We start from the raw sequence: 14481 nt of genomic DNA, 5'->3' as shown, positions 1-14481 counted from the left end.
AGCCCTATTGAAATTGTAATGTTTATTAGGGCCCGAGCGGCGACCGCAAGTCGCCTGGCGAAATCCCTATTGAAATTGTAATGTTTATTATTATTATTATTAGGGCCCGAGCGGCGACCGCAAGTCGGCTGGCGAAAGCCCTATTGAAATTGTAATGTTTATTAGGGCCCGAGCGGCGACCGCAAGTCGCCTGGCGAAAGCCCTATTGAAATTGTAATGTTTATTATTAGGGCCCGAGCGGCGACCGCAAGTCGCCTGGCGAAAGCCCTATTGAAATTGTAATGTTTATTATTAGGGCCCGAGCGGCGACCGCAAGTCGCCTGGCGAAAGCCCTATTGAAATTGTAATGTTTATTATTAGGGCCCGAGCGGCGACCGCAAGTCGCCTGGCGAAAGCCCTATTGAAATTGTAATGTTTATTATTATTAGGGCCCAAGCACTACAGTGCGAAGGCCCTATTGTAATCGTAGAGATTATTATTATAGAAAACAAACGCTTTTTTGACAGCCTAAACGTGCCCCAAAACTCACCAAAACTTGCAATCATGTCCGACCCGGCGAAAAATTTGATATTTTAAGGATCGCGAAAATGGGCGAGAAAAAATTGCTCACTAGCGCCCCCTAGAAAATTAAAAAAATCGAGCCCCTCGACTCAGATTGACGTACACGAACGAAATTCGGTACACATATGTAACGTGTAAAGACGCACTAAAAAGTCTCTTGAACCCATATCCTCACTAGGCAAAATGGCTCAATAGCGCCCCCTAGAAAATTAAAACATTGAGCCCCTCGACACAGATTGACATAGACAAACGAAAATCGGTACACATATGTATCGTGTAAAGACGGACTAAAATGTCTCTTGGACCCATACCCTCACTCCAACGGGAAGTCGGCCATTTTGAATTAAACGTGCCAATTTCGTGCCATTTTGGTGTTTTCCACGCGTCGTATTTTAACGAACTTGTCCTAGGGATTTTATCCGACCGACTTCAAATTCACTCAGAAACATCTTGAGACATTGGAGATGAAAAGTTATCAAAAGCTTTCTGATTAGGGATTCGGTTGCTTCGTGGTGATGTGAGGAATTTTGCCTTTCGCAATTTAACAGGAACTGCTGGCCGAATGGGGGTACTGCTTATCGTGCTGAAAAAACAAACGCCATCTTGACAGCCTAAACGTGCCCCAAATCTCACGAAAATTTGCACGCACATCGGACCCGGCGGTAAATTTGATATTTTATGGTTCGCCAAAATGGCCGTCGCAAAATGGCTCAATAGCGCCCCCTAACGAATATAAAAATGTGAAAGATTTACGTACATGAACGAAATTTGGTATATATATGTATCATGTCCAGACGAACAAAAAAGTATGGGGCGCCCATGACGTCACTCCAACAGGAAGTCGGCCATTTTGAAAAATATGTGCGATTTTAGCGATTTCCACGCCCCGTACGTTAACGAACTTGTCCTAGGGATTTTATCCGACCGACTTCAAATTCACTCAGAAACATCTTGAGACATTGGAGATGAAAAGTTATCAAAACCTATCTGATTAGGGATTCGGTTTGGGCGTGGCGGCGCCGACAATTTCCTTCGCCATTTGATCCTTCGCCAAAAAGCAGGAAGTCCTTATAACTCCTACAGACATCGTCCGATCTACACCAAATTAATCACGCATGTAGAAGGTCCCACCCTGAACACGTATATGTATCAATACTGTGTTAGCTCCATAGCGCCAACTACTGGATACAATAGCGCACCCTAGAAAATCAAAAAAAAATTGAGCCCCTCAACTCAGATTGACATAGATAAACGAAATTCGGTACACATATGTATCATGTAAAGACGCACAAAAAAGTCTCTTGGACCCATAGCCTCACCCCAACAGGAAGTCGGCCATTTTGAAAAATATGTGCGATTTGGGCGATTTCCACGCCTCATATTTGAACGAACGAACTCCTAGAGATTTAATCTGACCGACTTCAAATTCACTCAGAAACATCTTCAGACATTGGAGATGAAAAGTTATCAAAATCTTTTTGATTACTGGTTTGGTTGCTTCGTGGCGATGTGAGGAATTTTTCCGTTTCGCCATTTAACAGGAACCGCTGGCCAAATGGGGGTACTGCACCCCGTAGAAGATTAAGGAAATTGAGCCCTTCCCTCCAGAGTGACGTAGACAAACGAAATTCGGCACACATATGTATCGTCTAAAGACGCACAAAATAGTCTCTTGGACCCATACCCTCACTCCAACAGGAAGTCGGCCATGTTGAATCGAATTTGCGATATTGGCGCTGTTTGTTTCCATTTGCCCTGGAAGATGCGTCGCGCCAAGTCTCGCTCATTAGTGGCGTGGCGAGGGAGCTTGGGCCCGGTCATCGCTGCTCGCAGCTTTAATTATTATTATTATTATTATTATTATTATTCCGACATTTCGTGCCCCAATTTCGCCCCTTTCCCAAATGCGAAAATGCTTATATTTTTGCACGGACGTCCGGCCTCATCCGAAATTCGATATTTTTGGGTGGTCGCACATGGTCGACGCAGAATGGCGGAATAGCGCCCCCTACAAAGTCCAAAAATGCCCATAGGGAATTTTGCTAACTTTGTCCTATGCTCACAAAATTCGGTATACATATGTATTATACCCACATATGCAAAAAAGCCTCTTGACCTCATGACCTCAACCCAACAGGAAGTCGGCCATTTTGGTTTTTATTTTTCCCGCCTAAAATTAACTCCTCCCACAGAGTTCGCCCGATCAAGTTCAAATTAGGTACGCAACATCTCCAGACCTAGCTGAGCTTAAGTTGTGCTCTGCGCATTCGTAGGTCAAAGGGCGTGTCTGCCAGGGCTCAACTAACTTTGGCGTGCTCGCCATGTACATACGAGTGGCTCTCACGCCCACATACTTCATCCAATCAGCTTCAAACTTGCTGGACATGATGATGGCTCCGCCCTGAACGTCCCGATATATTAACTTCCCACGTAACTCATAGCGCCCCCCGGTGGTAACAGGAAGTGAACTTAAATTCATGAAAAATACATAGTTGACCCCATCAACTTCATTCCACTTCTAAAACATGCAGAACCAGTTGGTGAAGCTACATTATGAACACTGTGAAGCTACGAGTAATGGCGTCCCTGTGGGGGCGTGGCTACCATCAATTCCTCGCCATGAAAATACGTTTGGCTTTTTGATGGCTTTATTGAACACGTATCATCATGAAAATTGATACACAGGTCCAGGGTGGAGACCTCTTCCATCTGATAGGGGTGTCGCTCATGTCGCCCCCTAGTGGAAACAGGAAGTGCCATTTTTTGCATCAACATTGTCCGATTTCCACGAAACTTCACATGTGTGATGAGGGACTGACCCTGAACACACCTGCATGCATCCCATTACTGCCCCCTGGTGGATGAACCATCAACCTCTCATAACTCCTTCATGCTTTGTCCAATTCACTCCAAACTTCACATGACTGATGAGGGGCCGCCCTGAACACACCAGACCACACCAGACCATATGTGTAACTACCTGTGACTTCCCCCTACTGGATGAACGAAACATTGCATTTTTGGCCTCCTTCCAGGTTTTTTCTCACTTTCTGCTTCACGCCACAGCCCCTCCATTCCTCAGGCCCCGCGGTGGCATGGGTGAGCGAGGGCCCGCCATCGCCACTTGCGGCTTTAATTATTATTGTTGTTGTTATTATTTTAAATGCCTTTTTTACTCAAAATGACTGTGTGGACACATTTTTGGCCCCCATCACTTACATTGAAAGCACAATTGAAGGGGATCTTTTAACAGTCAGTATGAACAGCAGGATTGATTACTAATACCTGCAATGAAAACATTACACACTCATTTCAAAACTGGTTGTTAACCAAACACATAACAGTGCACCCGTTGAACTGGATGTCTATTAAGGTTGGAGTACAGTTAAAGGAGAAGAACTTGGACTTTTTGGTGAACAATCTAATCTTACTTGGGAAACATTTTATTCACATATGTAAATACCTCAATATGAAACCCCACATGGAAGAACGATCTCAAGCTATACAAGAAATCCTTGTATTACATGTCGAACAATAAGGCCCAGAAACTATTTTCTTTATTGGACTTATTTACCCTTCTTGATTGAGACCCTCACATTGTTATTATTATATATATATTACATATGTTATTTAATTTTTATTTTGTTTTATTGTATTGACTTCTCTTATTTTACATGCTGATTCAACATTTTCGATTATGATTTCACAAATTATGCCTTAAAAGTTTGTAATGTTATAAAACTGGAATAAAAACAAAACAAAACAAAACAACAAAAATCAGTCAGTAGGTGGCAGCAATCCGCTTTCACTCTGATTTACCCACCATTAGATAAGAAGAAGAAGAAGAAGAAGAAGAAGGGTTACTATGTCACTTCCTGGCGGGGTTTCGATAAATAAACAAATTTATTGTAAATGGTTAATAAACAGTAGTAGACAGTGGATAATGTAACAATAACTATCAGTCTGCTCGTTTTTGGTAGTTTGGTCGTCAAAAGTAAGAGAAAGAGTCTTTAGTGCTGTTGTCTTCACGTGCTTTGATTCGCCGGTAACTTTAGTCTCAATCAAACAAGGTAAGAGTAGTTTTTAACATTAAGACACAATCATAACTGTTAGGCCCTTCAGCACAATTACAGTAATGTTAGAAATGGACAGTAAAATGCGTTGGTGCATATGCGGGTGTTGATTTTGACTCGTGTTTGTAGCTATGTTGTTATATATTAGTTTAAACTCCATCATCAGATACGATTATTACTGTACTTAAGGTACTTTTACTTAACGTGAGTAATTCCATTTTTTGCCACTTTACTATAACTCAATGGATGTAAACTGTATCAAAGGAGATGCAGTCACCCCACTACACATATTTGACAGCCAGTTATTTTAAAGCTTGATGGTGAAATGCATTGATGTAAAGTAGTTACAATTAGCTGCATCTCGACCAGCTACAACTTTAAATGCTGTTTACATTAGTGATTGTATTTAATACAATGTATACATACATATAATAGTAAGCACAACACTGACAGGGCCGTTAACATCTATACAATGTACTTACAGTTTCAGTACATTCTGCTGATGATACTTCAGTACAGTAGATTATTTTTTTGTAAAATTTGAATGCAATAAATTTGCTCGTAATTCCGTATCTTTTACATTAATGTGTTGCTACATTTTCTTAAGTAAAGGATTTTCTTCCACGACTTACTATTACAAAGCAATTCACAGAAATAGTCTTTTTTTATATGGTTTGGATGGACTACACAAACAATGAGTGTCTGTTGTTGCCTTTCATGAAGAGAGGTAAAACCTTTGGCATATCTGTTTCTGAGAATCAGATTTCTAACTTTTATGATTAATGCTAACCTTGTTGTCAGATTCACCCTAAATGTTGCTTCCAGCTCTGGCTGTAATTTTCAGTGTCATTCTCCTGAAAATGTACTTGGATATTGATTCAATACATTAGATAGTTTTACAGAATATGAACTGAAATTCATTAAAGTTGCATCAACAAGATTGAACCAGAGCTTGTGGTCCTTCAATCAATACTAGGTAAGACAAACTTTGTCTTTGGTTTTGTGCTGTTCTTTTGTGCCAGACATCTTCACTGTTTCGTAATGGATCCATCTGACGACGTGAGAGATGATAGTCCTGCTTCTGATGGCTCTGTCGAACAGAAGGAAACCCTGCCGACAGACATGCTGAGGTTGATCTTCTATGTCTGCTTTAAAACTTGTATTATTACAACTTTTACACTGATGGGTGTATTTGATGAATCTCATCTCCAAGATCCCTGTACACAATTCACTTTTTTCCACCAGTGTCATGCTCCTATGAAATTACATCACCTCTTGTTACAGGACAATTATTACACTCTTTATAATGACTAAAATTACTTTTTTTCAGAATCAAACAGCAGATGTCCAACCTCTGCTTTGAGATGGCAGTACAACTCCATGCAGGTAAATTGGTTTCTGTATTATTTCCCATCATGTTGTATTTTCACTGTGTCCACAAATGTAAATATCATTTTTTCTGCTGTACAACAGGAAAAAATAAGAGATCATGCAGCACATCTGAAGCTGAGAGAGACTTGTGAGTATTTGAGCATTTGATGATGTAGAATTTGAGTCAAATGTGCATGTTTACACTATTAACATATGTTATTATATTAAATGTCACAGGCCAGATTATGTCAGTGAGCTGGAAAGAATCAAGACAATTCATTTTAACAGCACACTGGCGTTGCACAGGTATATAATTATATCTTCATAGAGACATAATACTCAATAAAGAAGCTTTGAACGTTGATTTACTTCAACAAATCAGTGATTTGACTGGTGTCTTTCAGAATGCAGATGTGGCGCGCTATTGGAGAAAAGCTGGAGCAGAATGATTCGGAGGCTGAGTAAGTTAACTCACAGTATACTGAAACAACTGTCATACATTTATTATTTTTTCAATTTTGACAACGGTTTCATACACTTGTCTTTCTCAGTATGCTGAAAGCTGTGAGTGATCGCTGCATGGCTCTTTGTTCACACGTAAAACAACTTCAGAAAGTAAGCAGCCTTATCGTTGTGTATCCATCCTTTAAGTGTCTGTCTGCACTGTTATTGCTGTGTTTAAAGTGTTTTTTGAGAATAAAATAGATTCAAACTGTGCTTTTACATTAGATAAATTGGCATGTTGTCTGTGCTTCAATAGGCTGTTGTTGAAAATTTTTTAGATGCAAAGTTTGTTGTTCAGCACCTGTAATAAGTTCTCATAGCAGTTAAAAATGTTTCTGCAAGCCGGAGTATTATGAATGATACTGCAGGAATATTGAGATGGTTTTCAATAACCTTCATTAGCCCAGGACACACATTCCTAAATCAATATTTTATTAGGTAAAATATTTATTGGTAACTTTGAAACTTAGTCTTAAAGTTTATTCTTGATATAGTGTGTGATCAAAGTAATATCACTTTGTTCTTACAGGTTTGTTTGTAATAACTGATCAGATTTGATAGCTTCTTTACATGTTTGCATATCCAAGAATGTATGAATTGAAGGGAAAGAAAGTGGTTTGTCCAATTGAAATAATTAATTATGCATTAAACTACCACTTCATTTGTCAACAGGAGTCAAAAGATCTTCAAGATGAAATCACAGAAATACAGAAAAAGAGGCTTGGTATGTAACAAAAATACAGATATATAAAAAGCCCCTAGAGTTTGTTGTGGAGAGAAGGATGTTGCTCAAGTTGCTCAACATAATGGACAACACTACACATCCCCGTACACAACCTTCTGCTCAGACAATGGAGTGTTTTCAGTCGGAGGCTCCTTCAGCTCCACTGCAGTAATGACTGTTACAGGAGGCCATTCTCGCTCACTGCAGGAGCATCTACAATGAATCCCCTCAGTGCAGGGAGAGACTCCACACACATTTAATTTGAGCAAATAGCAATATCTTGCCATAAAGTTTAAAAGGCAACTTTTAATCTACTTATTTATTAGTGTAGTACTTTTGTATAAATATATATTTTTGTTAATTCATACAGACACCTCATTGTGTATGTTTCTGTAACCTGTGTTTTTTGTCATTTATGTGATAGTGATCTATCTATCTGATTGTGATTTTCTTTTTCATGCTTTTTAACAAATTTAACAACTTATTTTGTGTGTAGAGATGAAGCGGCTCACACATGAGAAAATGAAAGAGATGGAAGAGTTGAAGAAGAAGGAGCACCCAGATACAGAAAAATACAAAGCAGCTTTGGAGAAAGGGCAGGCAAACCTGGAGAAATACAAAAAGATGACTGTCATGACACAGAATGTCTTGAGGGTAAATTAAACATAAATGTTTAAGAAAATACACATAATATCTGTTGGCTCAGTGTTTGAAAAGATCTACAGTGAAATTAGCGGCTGATGTATTAATGTATGTGTTTGTGTTCAGGGCATGTTCTTGGCGTGTAGAGTCAACTGGCTGGATGATCCCGAACTTCGAAACATTGCCATGACGCTGGAGGACTTTCCCATCTCTGATTAAAGAGCGAATTGACTTAACTTTGTCTTATTGTATTGTGTTGTAAAAACTGTCAATAAATAACCATGAACTGTAAAAACCAGTATTGTGATTTTTTTTTTTACAAGCAACGTAGATATGGTCCAGATGCCACCAGAGGGCGACTCACGGGGCGAGGAGAGATGTTAAACCTGTGTACATGCTGTCAATGAAGAAGAGAAGAGAAAATCTCACGAGAGTTTTGTATATCCAATCTAAAACTAACATTGACAACGCTGTGGTTAAGGTCTAATTGGGTTTAGGCACAGAAAAAAGTTAGAGAACAATCGTGGTTTGAGTTAATTTATTACTTGAAACGTGGTGTGGGTCAAAGTGTACGACTTCTGTACAAATCTCGCGAGAGTTACACGAATCCAGGGTTACCATCTGGACACGTGTTTAACAAGCACAGACAACTTACCTCCTGCATGAGCGTTTACAATTTCGGTTTCTTGATCTTAAATTGGAATATAACAACCAAAATGCCGAAAGTCAGGGCGGAGAAGAAAAGCAGGCAGCACCAAGAAGTCAAAAATCAAGGTACGTTTTTCTAGACACACCGTGAAGCTAAGTTAGCGTTAGCAGGTTAGCTCACAACACTGTCAGCTGCTGGAGGAAATGTAGTAGGCTTTAAAGTAATAGGAGTGTTACCTCTAACACGATGCTTCTGAACGCTGCTGTTGTACAAATGTTAAAAAACTCACACATTTATGGGAACTATGTTGGCATTGAAGGCTTGTTTACGTGAGCCAGTTTCCAGTCAGCTCATGCTCCCAGTTAAAGTCTGAGATATCAACTCCAGTCTGCACTGAAAACATCAGTTTACCTGTAAAGGTTCATGTTTCACACAGCATGGTTTAACTTACAGCATTTTTAGTTGATTCGGAAAATAATGAATCTACCCAAAATATCCCTTAATGCCAAAACTACATTAATATGTGACACTGAAATAATGTTTCCCAGTGATTAAAGTATGTGAGAAGCGATATAAAGCTACTCAATCCAGTCACTAACAGTTTAACATTAAGTTATTTTTCCTCATAAAAAGAAGGGAGGAGTCACAGGAGCTTATAATAATAAATATGATTTTAGAACACTAAAACCATTATTTTATTTTTTGAACCATACTACAATGAGATAAATAAAATAATTTTGAACTTGGCGGCGACTCCCCACACTACAAACATTAGATTCTGAATCTAATGTGAAAGGACAAAACCTTTTCATGAAATTACATAAAAATGTTTGTATCTAGGTATTTCCTCATGAATTGTTTCCTTCCCAAACGCTACAAAAGTACAGTAAACAATGTGTTGATGGCTGCAGGGATCATGTTCAACACTGGGATCGGTCAGCACATCCTGAAGAATCCTCTGGTCGTCAATGGGATCATAGATAAGGTGAGCTGCACTAGTGCACTCTGGTACTGAGAGGGTAACCTTTTCCAATCCCCTCCCTTCCTACCATGCACCCATTTTTTCTTTTTTATGTCGAGATTGTAGGTCAACAGTATACCTCACATAATGGTATACATCATCTGAAAGCTATGAGAGCCCAAATATTTATTAAAGATGCAGCACAGCACTATGTGTGAAGTTTTTCTAGTAATAGATATTTATCAATAAACATGTGCTTTGGTTAGGTGCCTATTCAAATTTGGACAGTTTAGAGTGTATAGGGGTTTAGCGCATTATGATAGAGGTATACAATGGTCATTCCCAATTATGTCCCTTAAGTTGTTGCACCAATTTTTGGTTTGATACAATTTTGAAACAGATTTAGTGAACAATTTTTGACTACTTGAGAATAGATTTTTTTAAATGGTCCAAAGTCCCTCCACAAAACCCCATTAAGACAGATAGACCTTGAGAAATTCATGATGTGAATTAGTATCAAAAACTTGACATTTTGAGATTTCTGTAAGAATTGGATGGTGAGCTCTTCTTTTGTAGAAATTGCTCAGACACACCCTTATTGTCAATCCACTATCCTCTGAATGCCCAAGGTCTCTAGTTTGTGGTTGTAAAGTTTCATGAAGATGTGATTATCCTAGAGGTCACAATAGGCCATTGTATACAGTAAGGTCAAGTTTTGAAAAAAATGAAATGGTTACTGTGGGAACTATCATCATCACTAATGAATACAATTAAGCTTGCTGAGTTCGCAAGAGTCTCAGCTTTCCAGTTATACCAAATGTATGCAACTCCGAGACTATTTAAGGATCCCAGTGTGCAAAAATATTCAAATACACCATTTTTAGAATAGGGGGGAAATAACACATTTATACTGCATGTTGCATTTTGCCCAAAACTGCATGGGATTACCATAAAGTTTGTATATCTGTAGAGGGGAGGTTTGTTTGTACCCATTTATTCATCTTGAGTTTAGAGGTCAATGGAGCCCTTTCAAAATGGCCATGTCAGTTTTTCCATCACCAACATTTAGCCAAACTTTGGAGCGTTATCTCAGGGCAATTGAATTGAAAGCAGCTGGACTTGTTATATGTCTATGAAGATGTTTCACCTCTTATCCAAGGGGCTTCATCAGTTCTTGCGTGTCTGACCAGTCTGAGCTATTCTGACTAACTGGTGGAGAAATCCAGGTATTTAACCTTTGTGGAGGTGTTCACTAGGCCACTTGTGTCAAGTGGTCGGTAGTGCTCCAGTGTGTGGCTCAGGTAATACATAGATGGCTTCTTTTACTTCTCTTTCTAACCATCCGTCCTACCTGTCCAAGATCTTTACATTGCTGTCCTCAAAGGACTGTGCCTTTTCCTTTAGGTGTAAATAGACAGCTGAAACTGGACCTGAAGAATTAGCCCTTCTGTGTTGGGCCATACGTTTGTTCAAAGGGCTGATAATATAGACTATAGATAACTATGACCTGGACGAATGAGAACATTCACAGACAGTTTGGAGCATTATTTATCCCCAGTCCTGACTAGCTAGCATGACACTGGTTGGTACCAATGCCTCAGCTCATCTAGTTTCATGTGATATCAGTATCTAGCTTTAAAACTGAGCTCACTGTAGCCTCTGAAAGACAGTAATGTTGGCCGAGGATGCTGACATCCCTGTGGAGTTTAAGAGGTTAATGTTAAAGACGACACAGACAAACATGATGCAGAGTATTTTTAATTCACCACTGTCTGAACTTGTGTGTGTTACATGTTTTCCAGGCTGCCCTGAGGCCAACAGATGTGGTTCTGGAGGTGGGACCTGGCACTGGTAACATGACGGTTAAACTGCTGGAAAAAGCCAAGAAGGTGAGAACGTCAAAGTGTTTTCTATTTTGCCCTAAGTGCTCATGTTGAGATATGAATGTCTGCTCTAATTCTGTAATTGTATAATGCATTAAACTACATTGTGAGTGTTGCTTGTATTCACTATTCCAAATCTCCCCCTATATTTTGAATGTTTAAGCATTGTGTAAACTACATGAAGCAAAAATGGTTTAACCAGAGCAGATTCGGAAGTTTGTAGTCTCACCAGTCATATGTCACTTTTTTTTATTTTCATTTGAAAATACATTTAATAATTGCCCAGATGAGACAGTATCATGTCTGATGTTGCTGTCCTCAATGTTTCCCATGTACATGTGTTCACTTTTAAGGCATTCAAGACTCCTAACAGCATGTATAAATGATTGAGTAATGTAGTTTTAAGGCAGCATTATTCATTTTCCATTACTGCCTGTACCCCTGATGGGACACGTTTCTTTCCAGCATATGTCGTTTTGAGAAACTTTCCACCCCGATGCAGCTTCTCACTGGCTTGAAAATCAATCTAATGGGACAATAGTTATTTTGGCTTGTAAAAAACATCTTCAAAAATGTGAATCTCTCAGAAAAAACGTCTTTATGTTCTGCTCGTTGCAAAATGAATCACAAACCTCTTTTCATTAGTTTTCTCATTAATCTTATGAAATGTACTTTCACCACTGAAGAGTAATAACTTGCTTGTTTATCACTTTTTTTATTTCTCTGTGGACAGTTATGTGACACTTAGGCTTCTCTTTCCTATTCTGCTGTTGTCGTCGTGTATTTCTTTCCAGCGTCATCAGCAATGATACAATAATTAATTTTGATTGTTCGGTTTTAACAGAAGTTGCTGTTTTGCAGGTGGTGGCCTGTGAGTTGGATTGCAGATTGGTGGCTGAACTTCAGAAAAGAGTACAGTGCACGTGAGTGGAGACGTCTACATGGTGCCTCCATATATTTGTGTAATAATTGCAGCTGAATATGAAGTGAATATATGTTTTAAATACAGGACGCTGTGCTTTCCAACAGACCCCTGCAGACCAAACTTCAGATATTAGTCGGAGATGTATTAAAAACAGATCTGCCTTTCTTTGACGTCTGTGTGGCTAATTTACCTTACCAGGTAGAGACATGTTTCCTCCACACTGAACACTTACATTACGTAAAATAACATGACGTGTGTCTCAAACTGGACCTTTCTTAATTGTGCAGATTTCGTCGCCTTTTGTCTTCAAACTATTGCTGCATCGACCTTTCTTCAGGTAAGAAACAGCCGAGGCCCACTGAAAAAGTTTTGCTCAGGTTCTTGTGCAGCAGTTTCCAGCTTGTTTGTGCTTCACCTTCAGATGTGCCGTGTTGATGTTCCAGAGAGAGTTTGCCATGCGACTGGTTGCCAAACCCGGAGACAAGCTGTACTGCAGACTGTCCATCAACACACAACTACTGGCACGTGTAGATCATCTCATGAAAGTGAGTGTTTGCTGTGCGTTTGTCTAACATGGTTACAGCCATTGCGCACACATCATGACAGCGTCTTCAGCTGTTTTTGTCCATGTTTTTGCTGTGATACAACTACTGTAAATGTTCATGTTTCCCTGTTGATCAGGTAGGAAAGAATAATTTCCGTCCTCCTCCTAAAGTGGAATCAAGTGTTGTCAGGATAGAGCCGAAAAATCCTCCTCCTCCAGTTAACTTCCAGGTGAGTTTATTTTATTTTATTAATTTTTTTTTAATGTTTGATGCTGTGAGAGTGATGCTGGTCATCTGTTTAATGATATTTAAAATTTGTTCTGTCTTCCTGAGCAGGAGTGGGATGGCCTGGTCAGAATAGCCTTTGTAAGGAAAAACAAAACCCTCAATGCAGCTTTCAAGTGAGTATCTGCCTGCTGTAAACGTTGCTGCCAAATTTCATGTCTATTCTGTCAAGTCAGCGAGAGAGGGAAGAAACAGAAATACTCAAGTTGTTTTTTGTACGTCTAGGTCCACTGCGGTTGAGCAGCTGCTGGAAAAGAACTACAGGATTCACTGCTCTGTGCACAACGTGGTGAGTGAAACATCCCAGTGTCCGACGTCGTCAGTCACATTGGATTTATTTCTCATTCAGTGTTGCTCCTTTTAGCGCAGTAACAGTTTGAATCTGAAGTCTTGTGCTTCGTCTTCACAGGAAGTACCAGCAGACTTCAGCATCACCAAGAAGATAGAGAGTGTTTTGCAGGAGGCTGATTTCAGTGAAAAGAGAGCCAGGTCCATGGACATTGATGACTTCATGGTGTAAGTTGAACATCTGTTTTTCTTTTGAACCTTTTTTTCCCAAAGAGCCCACTGAAATGGATAAATGGTTTGATTTAATTTAATCACGGGTGCTCTCTTTATCCTCAGACTGCTCCACGCGTTCAACTCTGCAGGGATCCACTTTTCTTAAATGGCAGATGAACCAGAAACAGCTTTATGGCGTATGATGCCTTTATGGTGTGATGACAGACGAGATTGCTAATTGACCATATCTCTTCCTTCTCGTGGTTTGCTTTGAGGAACTGAATCTCAAATGTTGCAATGTTTGAAATGTATAAAACTATTAGAGCATACATTTAAAGAACTCATATTGAGATTCTTAACTGTGTAATTTTACCTTTTATGAATATAGACTGTCACTGCACCTACAAGGACAATATAGCAGGGACTGTCAGTGGTTGTAAGACTGTCATTCATAGAAAATATGCTATGAATGATTTTTCTGTCTTAAAAGCAATTACCTACATGTTTTCTAAACAACTTCAAAATCACTTTTTCCAGCTAAAAGTAAACATTTAACAACTGTTTTGAGTATTGTCACACTTCTAAAATAAATTCAGATTGTTGACAAGTTTTCTCTGTATGCCGTGCTTTTCCTTTTCTATGCTAAGACCATTTCACTGTTTGCTGCAGACTAGTACTGGAGCTTTTGGTTACCTCCTTATTGCTAAAATTAGTATCAAAATATTTAATTTAATGCAGAGTTGTTACAATAGGCTGCATTGGCTGGTACTATGGCCAGAAGTCATTGTGTGGAATAGTATTGATCACAGGGGGGAAATAGACTAAATCACGAAGATAGTTGTCGACTTTGCGTCAAT

General features: G+C 39.3%; 2 protein-coding genes across 3 annotated transcripts; both read left to right on the top strand.

Moving 5' to 3' along the window:
• Positions 1-4503: 4503 nt before the first annotated feature.
• On the top strand, positions 4504-8141 carry cenph (centromere protein H). The gene is made up of 10 exons (XM_062417145.1): positions 4504-4631; positions 5657-5764; positions 5965-6020; positions 6108-6153; positions 6243-6311; positions 6410-6466; positions 6557-6620; positions 7182-7233; positions 7730-7887; positions 8002-8141. The coding sequence occupies exons 2-10, from the start codon at positions 5676-5678 to the stop codon at positions 8092-8094; spliced, it is 684 nt and encodes a 227-aa protein (XP_062273129.1). The 5' UTR covers positions 4504-4631; positions 5657-5675; the 3' UTR covers positions 8095-8141.
• Positions 8142-8491: 350 nt separating this feature from the next.
• Positions 8492-14197, top strand: dimt1l (DIM1 dimethyladenosine transferase 1-like (S. cerevisiae)). Of its 2 annotated transcripts, none has more exons than XM_062417143.1 (12): positions 8492-8649; positions 9436-9509; positions 11288-11374; positions 12230-12291; positions 12398-12491; positions 12581-12630; positions 12715-12838; positions 12975-13067; positions 13175-13239; positions 13349-13412; positions 13533-13639; positions 13748-14197. In XM_062417143.1, exons 1-12 carry the CDS (start codon positions 8538-8540, stop codon positions 13788-13790), a joined length of 975 nt encoding a protein of 324 aa, XP_062273127.1. In that variant the 5' UTR covers positions 8492-8537; the 3' UTR covers positions 13791-14197. The 2 variants fall into 2 exon arrangements, with proteins under 2 accessions (XP_062273127.1, XP_062273128.1); XM_062417144.1 differs by having other exon boundaries at positions 12715-12842; positions 12979-13067.
• The last annotated feature ends 284 nt before the right edge of the window (positions 14198-14481 follow it).

The sequence above is a fragment of the Scomber scombrus genome, chromosome 4 (assembly GCF_963691925.1).
Source record: "Scomber scombrus chromosome 4, fScoSco1.1, whole genome shotgun sequence".
In the NCBI taxonomy this organism is placed as follows: domain Eukaryota; kingdom Metazoa; phylum Chordata; class Actinopteri; order Scombriformes; family Scombridae; genus Scomber; species Scomber scombrus.
The sequence above is the reverse complement of the archived record's forward strand: the minus strand, read 5'-3'. Positions and strand labels throughout refer to the sequence as shown.

Coding starts and splice junctions, on each gene's coding strand:
- dimt1l (XM_062417143.1), top strand. CDS start 8,538: ATGAGCGTTTACAATTTCGGTTTCTTGATCTTAAATTGGAATATAACA. Junction 12,492..12,580: donor TGGCTAATTTACCTTACCAG/GTAGAGACATGT, acceptor TTAATTGTGCAG/ATTTCGTCGCCTTTTGTCTT. Junction 13,413..13,532: donor ACTGCTCTGTGCACAACGTG/GTGAGTGAAACA, acceptor TCGTCTTCACAG/GAAGTACCAGCAGACTTCAG.
- cenph (XM_062417145.1), top strand. CDS start 5,676: ATGGATCCATCTGACGACGTGAGAGATGATAGTCCTGCTTCTGATGGC. Junction 5,765..5,964: donor CTGCCGACAGACATGCTGAG/GTTGATCTTCTA, acceptor ACTTTTTTTCAG/AATCAAACAGCAGATGTCCA. Junction 7,234..7,729: donor AATACAGAAAAAGAGGCTTG/GTATGTAACAAA, acceptor TTTTGTGTGTAG/AGATGAAGCGGCTCACACAT.